Below are 17,392 nucleotides of genomic sequence, written 5' to 3' on the forward strand. Positions count from 1 at the left end.
GCAACAACACATCAATGTTTCTCTCCCTCCCTTCCCTTCTCTCTAAAAGTAAAAGTAAATATAACCTCAAAAAAAAAAAAATCCAAAGCACCATAAATTCTCAGAGTCAGGAGGCCTGGAACCTTTTCTCCACTCAGCCTGTAACTGGGACGGTGCCCTTCCCTGGGCTGTGCGCGTGGGCTGTGTGCATCGCTGTGTGTCCCCTGCCAGGGGTGACCCAGATGACGTTCCAGCCACCCTGACGAGGCTCCCCGACCCTGACCCAGAGGCGTGGGTTCAGGCTGCCCAGCCTGCTGTGTGGACTGTCGGGCCGCGAGCCCCGGCTCTGGTGCGGCCGGGTCCCTAGGAGCAGCTCTCCGATCGTCTGTTGAGCACGTCTGGCTCAAGTACAGGCTTCACGTGGGAAATGACTTCTGATCAGAATGTCAGGGAACGCAGACCTGGCTGCGTGAGGCCCCTGCTGCCAGGTCTGCACAGGAGAGAAGCCCTCTGCTGCCCTGGGTCCTCATCGGCCGAGCCCCCGCGTCGAGTCTGAGGTGCGACCGCAGAGCCTCTGTGCCTGCCGCCTGCTGGAGAGAGACACTCAGGAACAGGCTCCCTGGGCAGTGGTCACATCCTGTTCTTCCTGAGCAGAGGCCAGCGACCCCGTCTTTCTGTCCACCACTCCAGACCCTGCCCCAGACACCACTCGGACAGCTGTGCCTGTGGCCGGCATCCGGTGCCAGCATGTTGTGACACGGATTGCTGAGCCCTGACCCCAGCTGCACAGGCCACTGCCGGCTGGGCGCCTTCGTTCCTCTGGGGTGCACGCAGACCCTCCCGGTACTGGCAGCTCTGGGGGAGCCCTGGGTCTTGTCTGACCACCGGGTCACCTGTGTGACAGGGGCCTGTACTCTGATGGTCTTTACCGAGCAGCACCGCCTTCCGAGCAGCAGGAGAGGGCGAGAGGCCGGCCTCCAATGGTGTTCAAATGCAGCACAGGAAAAAGGCCACGTGGGCAAAGTCAGGGGAGTGCCAGAAACCAATTTAATTTCCCTCCAAACGGGGCTGCTGCGTCAGCCGGTCTGTCCTGCAAGTGCAGCTCCCAGCATTGGTGTGTCCTAGTCTCCCATGGACTCTGAGATACCCAGTGCCACTGGGAAATGATGACAGAACCAACACACACCCCCCTGCCCTTCACTCCTGATGCAACACAGTAGGGAGAGGAAAACAGTTAAAAGAAAAAGTTCAAATCCCACAAAGACAGACCCAGAGGAGAGAAGAGCCATTCAACTTCGGAAGTGGGAGGGCAGAGGCCGGAGCAAGGCCCGGAGGCAGAAGCAGCAGGCTGCACGCCCCCCAGCAGGCAGCAGTCAGCACTGGAGACCCGGGTCCATGCTCCCCCAGGTGCTCGGGGCTTCCGGCAGGCCCCTCGCTGGTCACTGCTCTGACAGCCAAGACCACTGCCACCCAAGGAGAGCCTCTGCCAGGAGCACAGGCAGCAGCGAGCATGCAGGCCGCCCAGGAGAAGAGGGCTGCACACACCGGAGACAAAAGAAGACAGGACCAGAAACAGCAACAGGAGCTCCCCCAAATACACGGTGACCCCAAACCTCCGGTGGAGTGGAGAACACCTAGACAGTAGGACAAAAGCATACAGGCCGAAAATGAGAGAGGAAAGATAAGAAAAGCGGAGCCCAGCTGAGCAAGCCCACGCACAAAAGCACGACCCCAGTAAGAGCACGCAGAGCTGCAGGAGGGCAGATGGGACAGAGGCCGCAGAGCAAAGGCCGGGCTGGGCTGCCCCCAGGCACGTCACACTGGGGACAAAGAGCGCTCACAACCGTCCGCAGAGAAAACAGGTCAAGTATCAGGGACCAGCAGTCCGAATGGCCCCGGGCTTCTCAAGAGCAATGCCGGACGCCGGCAGGTGCTGGAGGAAGGCCTCTGGTTTCTCAGGGAAATGGTCTCCAGCTTAGACTGCTGCGCCATGGCCAGATCGAGCACGGGCAGAAGGCTTTTCAGAAGCGCAACGTCTGGAAGTCACCAGCCTGAGGCCTTCTCGGGAGCTGACCGGAGACAAACTCCACAGAAACAAAGGAAGAGGAAGATGTGGGATCCAGGAGGAGGGAGACAGGGGTGACCCCAGGTGACAGGGCAACCAGGCCAGATGGGAGCGGCCAGATCGCCCAGGGGGTATCCCCCTGGGGAGAGGCCCCAAGCATGTGAGAGGAAACTGAGACCACCGGCTTCCAGCTGGGGTCGAACGTGTAGAACCACGTGGAAAAACTCGACGGAGCCCTGGATGGTGTGGCTCAGTGGATTGAGTGCTGGCTTGCTAACCAAAGGGTCGCCGGTTCGATTCCCAGTCAGGGCACATGCCTGGGCTGCAGGCCAGGTCCCCCGTGGGAGGCATGTGAGAGGCAACCACACACTGATGTTTCTCTCCCCCTCTCTCTCCCTTCCCTTCTCTCTAAAAATAAATAAATGTCTTAAACAAAGAACTAGAGGGAAAGATGAGACAAGATCAAGTCCAGGGGAAGCAGAGTCGTACTGATGGGAAAACACAGTGTGGCCTCCTCCCTGGCTCAGCTGTGGGAAGCCCATGCCTGTCACAGCCTGGCGAGCTCTGGGAGGCACTGCGCCCGCGGAAAGGGCAGCAGCCAGGAGGCCTGGCAGTGGCCGCGAAGGAGCTCTGCATCCAGCAGTGGTCAACTAAAAACAACAAGAGCTAGAAAGATCCAGAAGCAGCTCCCTGAGCAGTTACTCGGGGTTACAAAGCTACAAGAAAGTAGTTCTCCAGAGGGGAAGTGGGTGGGGACCCGTGGCACACCGTGTAGAACTAGCTGTCAACCCACAGACTCATGAGTGTGGTTCTGATTTTTTTTAAAAAAGGTGTGCTTTTTTTTTTTTGGTCTGGCAACTTCACTCACCATAACTGTTTCATCAAACCTGGAAAATTTTGGCTGAATTTCTTCAAATTGCTTTCATGACACCATTCCTCTCCCTTTTCTGCCAAAATTTCAACCGGGTAATTTTTTAAAAGATTTCTGCTCCCTGTCCCAGAACGCAGTCCCTGCCTGCCGCGGGGCCATGCCGTGCTGGGAGGGTCCCACGCGGAGATGAGCCCTCAACGCTGGTCCTGAGGGACTTAACCCGGGGCATCCCTAGGAGGTCACAGAACTCGCTGCACTGGCCCCAAGGCCGAGCGCTGTAACCAGCCTGGCAGTAACTCCCGACCTGCGGACCGACTGGGGGCCTGGTGTTCACCCCAGGAGGGGTGCCCCAAAACTCAGCAGCGGGACCTGGGTCCTGCCCATGGAGCTGGGTCTGCGGCATGGACCCTCCGCCCTCTGTCTCTGCCCTGGTGTAAGTGACCTCTGCCAGCTCAGTGGGTGCCACCAGAGGTGGAAGGAGTAGTGACATCGAGGATTGCGAGGCACTGCCCTAGCCGGGGAGCAAAGAGCAAAACCTCTCTAACTGCGCCCTGTTTCGATATCCCGAGATGACGTCCCATTCTGATGAATTCGAAGGCCCAGCTCAGGGGCTCCCTCCGGCTGTTGGGGCTGGACTCCCCCGAAGGTCCAGACATGTGGAGTGACACCTTGTCCCAGCCTGCGCCCCGGGCAGCATCTCTGAGCATGGCATCCTCACAGGTACTATCTGTGACTGTGTTTGTGTATTTAGTTTATTCCGCTGTTCGTGTAGCCAAATATAACTGAAGCGGCTGAATTGAAAATCACTTTTCAAATGTTAGTCTGGCTATCCGCAGTCACCTCTCTTGGCTGTGGAGACAGCCCGCACAGGAAGGGGCGGCTGGAGCCTCCCACTGCGTGAGGCCTGGGTGCCCAGGCCTGGGAAGATCAGGGTCTGCTCAGCGGACGGAGGGGACCAGGCCTGAAGGGGACAGGGACAGGGAGGGACAGGGAGGGACAGGGGGCAGAGCACAAGGGGCAAAGCAGATCCCAGTGAAAGAAGACGCGGCCGCCGATGCAGCTGCCAGACCACCTGCTGGACCCCTGCCTTCCTGCCACACACCATGCAGACGGCACCAGGAGACCGAGTCGACTGTGCTGTTAGCTTCCGAGCTAATTTCAATGTGCTCCGAAAGTTCAGCAACTGATGAAGCAAACTCCAAAAAAAGATGCTAAACACAACTATAAATATTTTCTCCAAATCCTCCTAAACGTTAGCAAGTCTGAAAACTGAGTCATTTGTTTTGAATGCTTTGCTAAAATCCACCCCAAGACTACCAGAGGAGGGAGGTTTAACCGGAGATAAGGACAGGAAACAGAAATAGAGAAACCGTGACTATTCCAGAAGGTCCCCGTGGCTCACAAGGTCATGCCCTGCAGCACCCGTCTCCTCGTCCCTTTGTCCCAAGTGCAGATATGCCCTACACGCCGTCCAGGAAGCTCGGGCGAAGAGCACGTGAAACGAAGTGCAGAGAGGCGAGCGGCAGGTAAAACATGCAAGTCCCACGTCGTCCTGAACTTCCACAGCCTTTTCTAAAGCCTCTGTCTCCCCGACCTTGGTCCCACTGCTGGGCCCATCTTCCCGGGACTCTACAGTCTCAAGATTGGGGCAGTTCTGTCCTAAACCACTGCGTGCACATGAGGTCACCGGCCAATGGTCTGCCATTGGCCAATGGTCCCTGTGTCAGGGACACAGTCAGTGTTCCCGCCAAGGCTTGCTCCTCAGCACCTAGTTGGGGGACACACATGTGGAGTCCACACTGCCACTTACTAGCCATGAGGCCCCCAGCCACTTTCTGACCCTCTTGGGAAGGGGTGACCACTCCATGGGGCGCCCAAGAACTGGATGGTAAGGTGTGCTTATTACGGCGTGCAGCTGGGTCCTAGGGGGGCTGGGTCACTCAGCTGTCCCAAGTAACGTGCTGCCTATGACCAGTGGGATGAACCTCCCTTGACCCCTACCCCTGGGGGGAGCAGGGTCTTGGGCCAGGAGAACCACTGTGGAAAGGCCTGTGTCTGCAAACCCCAGGGTAGGGGTTTCTCCTGCAGCACGCTTCCAGCGGCCCGAGCGAGGGAAGCTGGTCCGTTCCGCAGCCCGCTGGAGATGATGCTGTTTGACCCCACCCGGCCACCGCCCGGCACGAGGCAGGCAGCTCCCAGGCCCTCCCACGGGGTTTGCCCTCTCGGGCGCGTTACAGGGCAAAGCCACCACCCTCCTCTCAGCAGCTCTCTCCGGTACAGCGTCCCCGCTCAGTGCTATTCCCCAGAGGTCATGTGAGACTCTCAGAGAGGAGGGAGGGTGTGCACGGTCTGGGATGCAGCCCAGGGGCTGCAGGGCACAGCAGGGGCAGGCTGCTCAGCCACTGCCACCGGCTCAGCAGCGCCCTCCACCTCCACGGGTCCTGCGCCACGTGTCCAGCCAGGCCCCTTCTGACCCTGGCGTGGCTCGGTGTTGGGCCCCTGCCCGCTGTTCCTGCAGGGCTCCCGCAGGGCACGGCAGGGGAGATGAACACAGCTGGGGACATCGGTGGGGGGGGGGGGTCACCAGCGAGCAGAGTGCTGTGTGGCAAGAAAGCGCGAAGAGAAAGACCGAAGTGGAAACGGAAGGAACAGAGAGTAGAAAAATAGGGTAAGACCGACAAAACCAAAGGACAGACTTTGAAAAGGTCAACAGAACTGTCTAAACTTCAGTGAGATTAACTAAGGAAAAAAGAGAGGAGACTCGAATTACTAAATCGGAAAAACAAGAGGGTACACCCCTACCAATCTTCCAGAAAGAAAAGGGGTCATGGGGGGCTGGAACAACCGGGTGCGATGAATCAGACAACACAGACGAAATGAACAAACTCCTAGAAAAACATAAACTGTTTGTACTGCATCAAGAAAAAACAGACAATTCTGAATAGATCTAAAACAACAGACTGAATCAGTAATAAAAAGTCCCACAAAGAAAAACCCAAACCTACACTGATAAATTCTAACACTTCAAGAATGATTAACACCAATTCTTCAGAAACTCTTCCAGAAAACAGAAGAGAAAAAACACTTCTCATCCAAAAGACCAGCGCAGCCCTGACACCAAAACCCGGTAAACACGTGACCTGCAAAGCAAAGCAAAGCAACGGTCAACCCCCGCTCACGAGTGGGGACACAGAAACCGCCAACAAAGCACTGGCCGAGCGAGCCAGCAAGACCTGCAGACGACCCGTTGGATTCACCCCGGAGGGACAAGGTGGCCCACCACACGAGGTCGGTCAACTTCATATGATGCCGTGTCAATAAAGCGAAACCCACACGATCACTCCCCAGACGAGGAAAGAGCACTCGGCCAGGTCTGACACCTGTCACGGTACCAGCCATCCAACGAGCCAGAGATGGAGTGGCCTCCCTCAGTCTGTGAAAGAGCAGCTGTGAAAAACCCACAGCCAACGCTGACCGTCCAGCTCAGCGGGTGGGCGTCGCCCCACAGGCCGTGGGATGGCTGGGTGGACCCCCAGTCAGGGAACACACCTGGGTTTCAGGCCAGGTCCCTGGTTGGGGGATGTGTGAGAGGAAATCAACTGATGTTTCTCTCCCTCTTCTCCCCTCTTTCAAAAAAAAAAAAATCCACAGCTAATAAGTGCGTGCTTAACGTGAAACACGGGGTGCTTTCCCCCGAGATCAGGAGCAAGACGGGAACGCCCACTTTGGCTGGCGCTCTCTGACATTGTGCACCAGGTTCCCGCCAGGGCAATGAGGCAAGACGACGAACTAAAGGACATTCAGGTAGGAAAGAAAAACGTAAAATTACCTCTATTTGTAGACATGATCTTGCATATAGAAAATCCTAAAGAACCTACAAAAAAGTCATTAGAACCAATAAACAAGTTTACCAACGTTTCCAGACACAAGATCAATATACAAAAACTTACACTGGTAATTTAACAATTTAAAAATGAAATTAAGAAAACAATTTCATGTACAATAGCATCCAAAAGAATAAAAACTTTAGGAATAAATTTAACAAAACACACTGTGGAAACTGTAACACTGTGGAAGAGATCACAGAACATCCACACAAGTGCAGAGACACCCACGCTCCCGGCCTGGAAGACCCTGTCCTGGTGAGAGAGCAGAGCGCCCCAGCGGAGCTACAGATTCAGCACAATTCCTACCCAAATCCCAGGGAAAAAAATGCAGAAATTGACAAAGTGATCCTAAAACCCAGGGATATTAGAAGGACATAGAGTAGCCAAAACAACCTTGGAAACAAATCGCTTCCTAATTTCAAAGTTGATGACGAAGCCACGTGCTCAGGACGTGTGGTGCTGGTATAAGGACAGACACACCGCTGGGACCACTGGGTGGAGCCAGGAGCACATGACGAAGCCCCACACCCACGATCGCTCAGTCTCAACAAGCTGTCGGGACAATGCACTGGGGAAAGAACAGTCATTTCTGTAGACGGTGCTGGTGTAACCGGATACCCGCCTGTAGAAGGATACATTTGGACAACTTTCTCACCATGTACAAAAATTAACTCGAATCAAACATCTGAATGTAAGAGCTAACACTACAAAATTAGGAAAAAACCTAAGGGTGACTCTTCTTGACCCAGGATTAAGCAATGGTTCTTACCACACCCAAAGCATTACAACTAAATAAAAACAGATTAGCCCTGGCTGGTGTGGCTCAGTGGATTGAGCACGGGCCTGTGAAGCAAAGGGTCTCCAGTTCAATTCCCAGTCAGGGCACATGTCTGGGTTGCAGGCCAGTTCTCAGTAGGGGACAAATGAGAGGCAATCACACATTGATGTTTCTCTCCCACTCTTTCTCCTTCCCTTCCCCTCTCTCTAAAAATAAAAACAGATTAATCAGACTTCATCAAACTTAAAACTTGGCGCTGCCCGGTGTGGCTCGGTGTGGCTCAGTGGGTTGGGGGTTATCCCACAAAGCGAGAGGTCATTGGTTCAATTCCCGGTCAGGGCACACACCTGGGTAGTGGGTTCGATCCCTGGTCAGGGCATGTACAAGAAGCAACTGTTTCCCTCCTTTCCCCCTCCATTCCTCTCTCTCTAAAAATAAATAAATAAATCTTAAACAGAAGAGTTAAACACACCATCACCAAACGACCCTGCAGTTCCACTCAGTTACACACCCAAGAGAACCGAAAACACGCACCCACACTGAGACCACACACGAACGCTCGCAGCAGCATCGCTCAGAGCCAAGCAGAAACACCCCCAGTGCCCACCGGCCAATGAGCGGACACACGCAATGGGACCTGTGAACACGGCGGAACGTCACTCAGTGACAAAGAGGACAGAAGCGCCGATGCGTGCCGCACCGTGAACTGGGGACTTGGAACTGCACTGAGGGACGGCGGGCAAAGCCACACAGCGTGTGAGCCCATCTACATGAGATGGGGACGCACAGAGACGGGGGAGGTTCCACTGCCACAGGCTGAGGGGAGTGGGCGCCCTGGGAGGAAGGGCGTGACCACCCGGGTCCCTGATTTCTTTCTGGGCAACCAGAAGCTCTGGAGCGGGGGCAGCGTTGGTGCACAGCTCTGTCAAGCGCACAGCGCACAGCCCTGAGCTGTGTTCTGTAAAAGGGCAGGTCAGGGCTCTGACAAAGTAACGCACCTGTCAGAAGAGAAGGAAAGGACGGTGTGGACCGCAGCGCACCAAGGAGTTGGGTGACAAGAGGAGCCTTATCTGAAGAGAACGAGAACGCGAGAGCAGGCAGGAAACCGAGCACCGCTGGCTTGCCTCTCCTCGTCACCTCCGTCGGGCGGGGTGCGCCCTGTGCCGCGCAAGTGTGAGCGTGCGCTGGTTCCTTCCTCAGTTTGCGCAGCGCTTTCTGTCCGTGCAGCGCCATCGGCGGTGCTGCACTCACTCTCCCCGGACCCTGTGACGCAGGGAGGGCCACGTGGAGCGTCCCCGTGGCCCCGACCGGTACCAGTGGCCCGAAAGGACTCCAGACCAACCTGTTTCCATGTCTGGCCTCGTGGCACACGCCCCAGATCCGAGGGCGGGACTGCTGGTCCTCACGTCTGGCCCCGCAGCCTGCCCCTCAACCTCTGCTGCCCCATCCCTGAGGGCTACGATGCCCAAAATGCAGATGGTCATGAGCACAGGCCTGTACTCCCTCCCTCAGTTTCCTTCTGGTGACTCGCAAGCATTCTTTCTGTTCCCAGACAACCCACTCCGCCTCCGCTGCCTCCGCATGTACCAGCTCCACGTTTCACCCAACAGCGAAGTTACACGAGCAGGACTAGCGGCCTCCTCGTCACAAATGTCAGCAGAAATACACTCAGCACAGCAACCAGCCCCACCAGGGTTTTTTTTTAAATGGTCGCCTCTTGCACACCCCCAATTGGGGACCTGGCCCACAACCCAGGTATGTGCCCCGACCTGTAATCGAACCAGCAACCTTTCAGTTTGCAGGCTGACGCTCAATCCACTGAGCCAAACCAGCCAGGGTGCATTAGATCTTAAAGGGTAATTCAACAGTGCACTGAAGTCAGACTTCTCCTGACCCAATGGGGAATAGTCAAGAGCACAAGAAAACATTTAGATACATTGTAGGACTTCCAGTCAAGATGACGGTGTAGGTAAACACAGCTTACTGCCTTGCACAACCACACAAAAATTACAACTAAACCATAACAACATCATTCAGAACCATCAGACACCCAGCAACCGTGGAATTGAAAAAGAGACCAACCACAGAACAAACGAAGAAACCCCAGTGAGACTTGTAGGAGGGGTAGAGACGCAAACTGGGCTGGTCCCACACTCATGTGTGACAGACAGAAGACACTGTACACTGGCCCTGGCTGGTGTAGCTCAGTGGATTGAGCGCAGGCCTGTGAGCCAAAGGATTGTGGCTTGATTCCCAGTCAGGGCACATGCCTGGGTTGCAGGCCAGTTCCTGGCAGGGGACTCACAACAGGCAACCATACATTGATATTTCTCTCCCTCTCTCCTTCCCTTCCCCTCTAAAGAAACATAAATAAAATCTTTTTAAAAAACAGTATTTTTGAAAAAAAGAAGACACTGTAAATCAAAATGGGGCACTGAGGACATTGGGAAGGAGAATTCTTGAATAAACCAGGGAAGGCACTCAAAAAATGCTGATACTAATAGACTATATCCATGACAAGACTTTAAGTGGCCTTTACTTTCTCCTCTAGGCTTTTGGATATTGAGTTAAAGAAAATAATGCTCACTTTGTAAAAAGAAATAGAATTTGTTTGGGGGGTGGAATTCAGTGTTGGCTGAGATAATTTTATCCATCTGTTCAGCTCTAAACTTCACAAACATTAAATTCTAAGTTTGGGGGGCCAGTGAACAGGCCCCTTGTTTGCAGACACACGCCCTGCCCCCTCTGCTGGGAGGCCCCCTCCCCCCGCAGCTGTGGTGCTTCTCCCAACAGCGGCGTCCTGCCAGCCTCTGTCTCACCAGGGGGCAGGTCGGCACCGGTTGCCCTGAACTCACCTGGACGGGCGGCTCAATCATTATCCAGGCCGGAAGCATGAGGTTGGGGTTCAGAGGCTGGGTCCCCACACGGAAGTACACGCCTCCCCTGGAGTCGCAGGCCCACACGTGCTGGCTCCCACATGCCAGGCCTGTCAGCTTCACGGCTCCTGCAGACGAGGGCAGGAGAGGCACAGACAGGGTCACCGTTCTGAAGCGACTGCCCGCTCACTGAAATCGATCCATTCAGAGTGGCTACTGCAAGGGAAGGGACGAGGAGAGCGGCCGAGGCCTCTGGCTGCCCTGCCACCTACTGGGCGCCACACTGCAGCCGTTCTGTGCCATGGGCCAGGAAGCGCCCTATGTCACCAAGCACGGGGACAGGCATCTCCATTGGGGCCACCATTCACTGCATCGGATACTGACTACTACCAGCAGATCCTGGATTAGGGGAGAGGAAAATCCTCTTTACGGGGGATCTTGATCCTAACTGGAATTAAGGTGAACTAAGGAGGCCTCCCCGAATCTTCGCTTTTCTTTTTCTATTATTCTTGTTGACTAAGCCAATTTTAAGAGGAAGGGAAGTGGGACGAGCTGTTAAAGAGAGACTGCACTTGACTGACAAGTCTACTTGGCGGAAGAGCCGCGGCAGCCATTCCTGAACAGCTGCTGCAGGGCAGCTCACAGCCGGGTCCGCACAGCCGCCAGGACCCCAGTCCTACGAGGCCGTAGAGATGCGGGTGTGAAGCCACGTGCCCAAGGCCCCCCGGCACGTGAGTGGCGAAGCCAGGCGGCCTAGGGCGAGCTGAGGGCTGAGGCCCGGCCAGTCCGGCTTCCCTGCACCGGCCACCTCGCCCAGCTCTGACGAATGGCGAGCCAGTGACTCGCCCCGGAGAGTTCCCCGGACCCGTCCAGTCCCTCCGACTTCTCGCAGCACAGTGAGTCTGGCCTGGTGGAGACGTCCACAGAAGCAGTCACAGGCACATACTCTGGGTGCAGCTTTGTCACTCACTGTCACTTGCTCATGGCCGAGGGTTATTCCACTGCACTGACACCACAGTTAGTTCATCCACCCACCCTTGGCCATTAGAAGCAGAGCTGCTGCGACCATTCTCGGAGAGACTTTTTGGGGACGTGTGCTGCTCTTCCCGAGTACCCAGGAGCAGACCCGCTGGGCCGCAGGGCCAGTGTACGTCCAGCGTCCTGTGGCACTGCCAGCATGCCCCCGCCATCTGCGACCCTCGCTGGCACCGCACTGTGGCCCCGTTTCCATCAGCCATTAGGTAGGTGTGACGTGGTGGCCGACGGCGAGTGGTGTTGAGACGGGCACTTGCACACCGTGCCCCGTGCGCGTCGTCGGTTCAGGTCTCCTGCGCATCTTCCAAGCTGCACACTTCACCTCGTGATGAGGGGGTCAGAGGATGGGCCACTTCAGCCTCGCACTGGGGAAAAGGGGGTGCAGCTGGGTCTGCTGGCTGTGCTGCTCTTGGCCACCCTACCCAGGTGACATCAGATGACAGCCCATGCCTACACCAGCAGGCGAGGACCCTGCTATGTGGCAATCTTGTCACGTACCATTAGCACGAGACAAACTTAGAAGTGTTAACTCCCACTGCACGAAAGGCCTCAGCGCCCCTTTGGGCACTGCTTAAGGCTGGGGGTTCCTGATGGTGAAATAACCGTGTGTTTCCTCCCTTACTCTTCCGTAGAACATCTCGCCAGGGGGCTCAGACAGACCCCCCAGGTCTCTATACTGCATATTAAAAGATTTGTACGAATCCAAATAAAGCAGCTTCAGCAGGAAGACCCAGAAACGGCTGAGAAACAAGGGCTGATTGAAAAGTAACTGCAGACTTCCAGCCAAGATGGAGGCATAGGTGGAGACACTAAGCTTCCTCACACAACCAAGTTTAAGGACAACAAAGTTTTAGTAACAAAAACGCAACCAAAACAGACAGAACTGGACTGTACCAAAGTTCGACAACAACAACGAACCATTCATCCAGCCTGGTAAGAGGGGGGGAGTCGGCCGCCAGTGGAGAGGGGTCCCGGCAGGAAGAGATGGTGGTTGGCTGACCCAGGTGTCAGAAGAAAACGAGCAAACCCAGTGGGGCACACAAGGCGGCTGGCTGACCTCAGACACACATTTGTGCGCAGATAAACCAGGCAGGTTTAAAAATGGTCAGTGAGAAGGATCGAGCGACCCCACAGGGAACCAATAGTGATGAAAAGAAAACTGGGACTCAAATCAGTGGAGTGGACCAGAAGGAAGGAAGAAACAACCAAACAGAAAAGGATGAAGAAACAAGAATTCAAAAAAATGAGAGGCTTAGGCACCTTCAGGACATCTTTAAATGTTCCAACATCTGAATTATAGGGGTACCAGAAGGGGAAGAGGAAGAGTGACAAGTGGAAACTTTATTTGAACAAATAATAAAGGAGAACTTCCCCAATCTGGTAAAGGAAACAGACTTCCAGGAAATCCAGGAAGCTCAGAGGGTCCCAAAGAAGTTGGACCCAAGGAGGAACACACCAAGGCACATCATCATTACATTAGCCAAGACTAAAATGAAGGAGAGAATCCTAGAAGCAGCAAGAGATAAGGGGACAGTCACTTACAAAGGAGTTCCCATCAGACTGTCAGCGGATTTCTCAAAAGAGACCTTCCAGGCAAAAAGGGGCTGGAAAGAAGTACTCCAAGTCATGAAATCCAAAGACCTACATCCAAGATTTCTGTATCCAGCAAAGCATTCATTTAGAATGGAAGGGCAGATAAAGTGCTACTCAGAAAAGGTCAAGTTCAAGGAGTTCATCATCACCAAGCCTTTATTATATGAAATGTTAAAGAGACTTATCTAAGAAAAAGAAGATAAAAAATATGAACAGTGAAAGGACAGAAAACTCAGTTATTAACAACCACACCTAAAACAAAAGCAAACTAAGCAGACAGCTACAACAGGAGCAGAGCCACAGAAATGGAGATCACATGGAGGGTTACCAACAGGGGAGTGGGAGGAAGAAAAAGGGGGAGAAGGTACAGAGAATAAGTAGCACAGACGGTGGGGACAAATTAGACAGGGGGAGGGCAAGAATACTATGGGAAATGTAGAAGCTAAAGAACTTGTGACACGTGGACATAAACTAAAGGGGGAGATGGGGAAGGGGTGTGCAGGGTGGAGGGGAGTGAAGGGGGGAAATGGGACAACTGTAATACCATAATCAATAAAATATATTTTAAAAAAAGGAAGAAGAAAAGTAACTGCAGGCGAGAGCCCTGCCCGCAGCAGTGCCTGTGACGAGTCACACGGCCTCTGTGACGAGTGGGGTGGTGCCACTGCAGGGACACAGTGTTCCCATCACAAGGAGAACATTCTTTTATTTTTACTTTAAAGGTTTTACTTATTTACTTTTAGAGACGGGGGAGGGAGAAAGAGAAGGAGAGAAACATGGATGTGTGGTTGCCTCTCACGCGCCCCCTACTGGGGGCCTGGCCCACAACCCAGGCATGTGCCCTGACTGGGAATCGAACTGGTGACCTTCAGGTTCACAGTCCAGAGATCAATGCCCTGAGCCTCACCAGCCGGGCAGAACATTCATTCCCTCAGAACACACACAAAAGCTCGAGTGTGAACGGTGCAGCGTGAACCAGCTTGTCCTGGACTGAGGAGACGGGATGAAGGAGAAAACGGTCCAGGGAGGGCTTTTCTGCCTTGCTGCCTGGTGTCCCACAGAGGAGCCAGTCTAAACAGGAGGCAGAGGCCACTGCTGTCCCCAGATATGCCATGGCTCTCACAGTCCCTCAGTTGGGCAGTGTCCCAATCTGGCCAATGGGCTGTGAACAGGAGTGACCTGTCCCTTCTGAACTGAAGCACAAGATAGCTGGCCCGGGCTTTTCGGCTGTGTCCCGCTGCAGGGACCAAGATGCTGGTGCCAGAGCACCACAGTGGGATCAGCAAGCCACCACACGGGACAAGGTTCCTAAAAGACCGACAGGTGGAGAGCCGAGCCAGGGGAGAGGAAGGTGGTGTGTGCCATCGAGTCTCTGAGGCTGGGCTCGCTCCGCCATGGGCCCAACGACTAGGCCTGCAGCAACTTGCCTGCCTCTTTCCCTCCCATTAAACATTTTAATTATTTTCCTCAACACATCAGACATCTTCCCTGAACAGAAAGTGGCATCTCTTTGGTGTTTCACTACCTACGAAACACTCTTCTGCATAAATTACTGCCTAACACAGTCCTGTCATTACCTAAAGGCATGGCCTGCTAGTGAGTACGTCCTCACCCCCCTGGAGACTGGGAGAGCTGCCCACAAAGCGCTCACTGGCTGAGCCTCCCAGCGCCCGTGTGACGCACCAGAGCGTCATGAACGCCCGCAAATGATGCAACTCTTCTTCCAAAAACCAGGACTGTGCAAGTCCCAACTTTCATACTGTCTTTGTACCTGGGTTCAACAGCTAGACATCCAAGAATTCCCTTCATGTCAGCTCTAAACGGTCATGATGTGGCCATCTGTACAGGGCAGAGCAGAGGGACGCTGTGTCTTCGAGAAGAAACTAAAGGTAGAAGCTGTGTTCGTGACTTGACACTTTGCTGAAGTCATCCTTGAAAATGCAACTTCTGTTTGCAAGAAGGGCAGTCACATTCCAGACTTTACAATGACCTTGCGCTGCCCAAGGTCAATGCCAGCATCAGGTGGCCGGGCTCACGTTGTGGGAACCACAGAGACAGGTCTTTGCTTGAACGTTTTCAAGGTCAGAACACTCGTACGGACCCAGGACTGAGAGGAGAAGGCGTGGAACACAGCTCCGGACCACGCTGATGAACCGGGCGCCACCAGCCTTGGGCCCTGACCAGGCTGGTGGCTGCCAACACATTAGGTGTGGCAGCACCTTGACCCTGCATGTCGGGCAGTTTTATTTGGGCTCAGCAGCAACAGCAATGGAACCCTTGTGCCAGGATCACTTAGAAAGAGAGCTGCACACAGTGACAACTCTCCCTGACAGTTTCACTTCCTGAAGGGCCAGGATGGGGCTGAGCACGTGGTCCCCGCCTACAGAGCCCCCACCCTCTGGGTGCGGACCTCCTGAGTCCAACCAAAATGCCTGCTGAGAGCAGGAGCACAGTGCCCAGGGGACACCGCAGGCAAGGCATCGAGACAGAGGTTGCCGGAGAGAGTGAGGGGTGAAATGGTCATGGCTGCGACCTGCAGGAGGGAGGGCTGAGGGAGGGAAGAGCAGGAAGGGCATCCCAGGCCAAGGGGAGAAGCAAGGGGCAGGCGGTGCCCAGGAAGGGCAGGCAGGGCCAGGCTGCAGGGCCCCAGGTGCGGCCTGGAGACAGGAGCTGATGCTCGGTGCAACTTGAGCCATGGAATGGTGAGGGCACAGCGATGCAGCTGTGCTTTAGGGAGGGGGTACTCCTGGTACCATGGGCAGGCGGTTACTGGGCAGAGCAGGAGTGGAGCTGGGCTCTGCCTCTGGCAGTAGCTGGGTGAAAGCCAAGATGAGGTACCCCCAGAGACCCCGGGGTAGAGGAAAGAGGCACCCTGCCCATGCAGGCTGGGGTGGGGACGTCAGGAAGAGAGTGGCCAGGGAAGAGAAGACCGAAGTGTGCAGTCTTTGCACGCACAGCTGAGTCCCGACGAGGCTCTGCTCCCTCCCACGGCTGCGAGCACGGCCCAGGCCAGCTGGCAATGCGCAGTGAAGCCGGACGGCGGGCCGTGCAGCAGGGGCAGCACTCCCTGCACAGGTGTGTGGCCTGTGCACACAGCTCCACTTGTGTCTGCACCCCCAATTTAAACCCTAATCAGAAGAATCCTGATTCGCCTGCTTGTCCCACCAGCTATGCTACCTGGAGAGAACCCAGTAAAAGGACACGTGGTGGCCCTGCCTCCCTTTCGCTGCCCTCCCTGGCTGAGGGGAGGGCCGCCACCCCTCCCGCCCCCGACACAAACCCTGTAATTCTGGACTTGGGAATTCAGAACAAGGGGAAAGGAGCCTTTGCCATTTCAGTGCCTGCCAGATAAACCACCAGAACCCAGGGCTCGGAGTGGGGTATGGACCCAGACGGGCGGGCGCTCCCTGTGATTGCCCCCAATATGTGCACAGTCAGAGGGGTGCCCCTGTGTCACTGAGGAGGGCTTGTGAGCGACCCTGAGGGTGAGTCCCACCTGCCCAAGACAGCCATCTACACAGGATGCTCCCTCGCATTGTCTCTGGGCCGGGGGGGCAGTGCTGTCCCCAGTGCAGAGGTGAGGAGCTGGGGGTGGAGGGGAGCAGCTGGGGATAGAGGGGAGCCAGCAGCGTGCCCTGGCCCAGATCTGTGCGTGGGCAGCGCGGCGTCTGCGGTGAGTCCTGCACCTCAGGCTGGCCATCAGCCACCTATGGTCTGTGTGACCCACTCTGGCCATGGCTGGGTCCTGGCACTGATTTGCTAATGCTGATGCTGTAGGCATGAGGCCGGGTGGCTCAGCACCTCTGCCTAGCGGCACACACCTGCTGCCTGTGATCTCAGATGGCCGGCCCAGACTCAGCAGGGCCTAGTTCCTAGTCTCCCACTCTCGGATGGAGACTCCCATCCACCAACGCTGATTTCTGTGGCTACCACCCCAGTGACCCGGCACTGGGAGGATGGGGTGAACAGGCAGGGAGGCGGGGCTGGGAGGGCCACTCCCAGCTGCAGCCTTGCTCACAGCCCTGTGGGGTCAGTCACCATCAGTGAAGACAGCTGGCCGATGCTCTCAAAAGCTACAGAGTGACCGGCCCTGGGGCTGGGAATGGGTTCAAAAGACAGTGCACCAGGCCAAAAGCACAGCGACCAAAACGACCCTGGAAAACACCTCGCTCTGGACAAAGCGGCTCGCCAGTTGAGAACCAACCCACCCCTGCAGTGGCGCCATAGGACGCTGGGCCTTGCTGGAGGAAGATTGAAGACATGTCTCCACGGCGCCCTGGAGGCTCCAGCTGCCAGGGCAAGTGGCCC

The 17,392-nt window shown here is 55.4% G+C and overlaps 1 protein-coding gene across 3 annotated transcripts in view; it reads right to left on the reverse strand.

Moving 5' to 3' along the window:
- TECPR2 (tectonin beta-propeller repeat containing 2) overlaps positions 1-17,392 on the reverse strand; it is a 71,076-nt gene that overhangs the window by 9,430 nt on the left and 44,254 nt on the right. For all 3 annotated transcript variants that reach the window (XM_037031765.1, XM_037031763.1, XM_037031764.1), the window contains exon 17: positions 10,436-10,584. In XM_037031765.1, coding sequence (XP_036887660.1) covers positions 10,436-10,584 — 149 coding nt within the window. The remainder of the gene's footprint in view (positions 1-10,435; positions 10,585-17,392) is intronic.

This window comes from Sturnira hondurensis, unplaced genomic scaffold (assembly GCF_014824575.4).
Source record: "Sturnira hondurensis isolate 20B ecotype Veracruz unplaced genomic scaffold, ASM1482457v3 Scaffold0021143, whole genome shotgun sequence".
NCBI lineage: Eukaryota > Metazoa > Chordata > Mammalia > Chiroptera > Phyllostomidae > Sturnira > Sturnira hondurensis.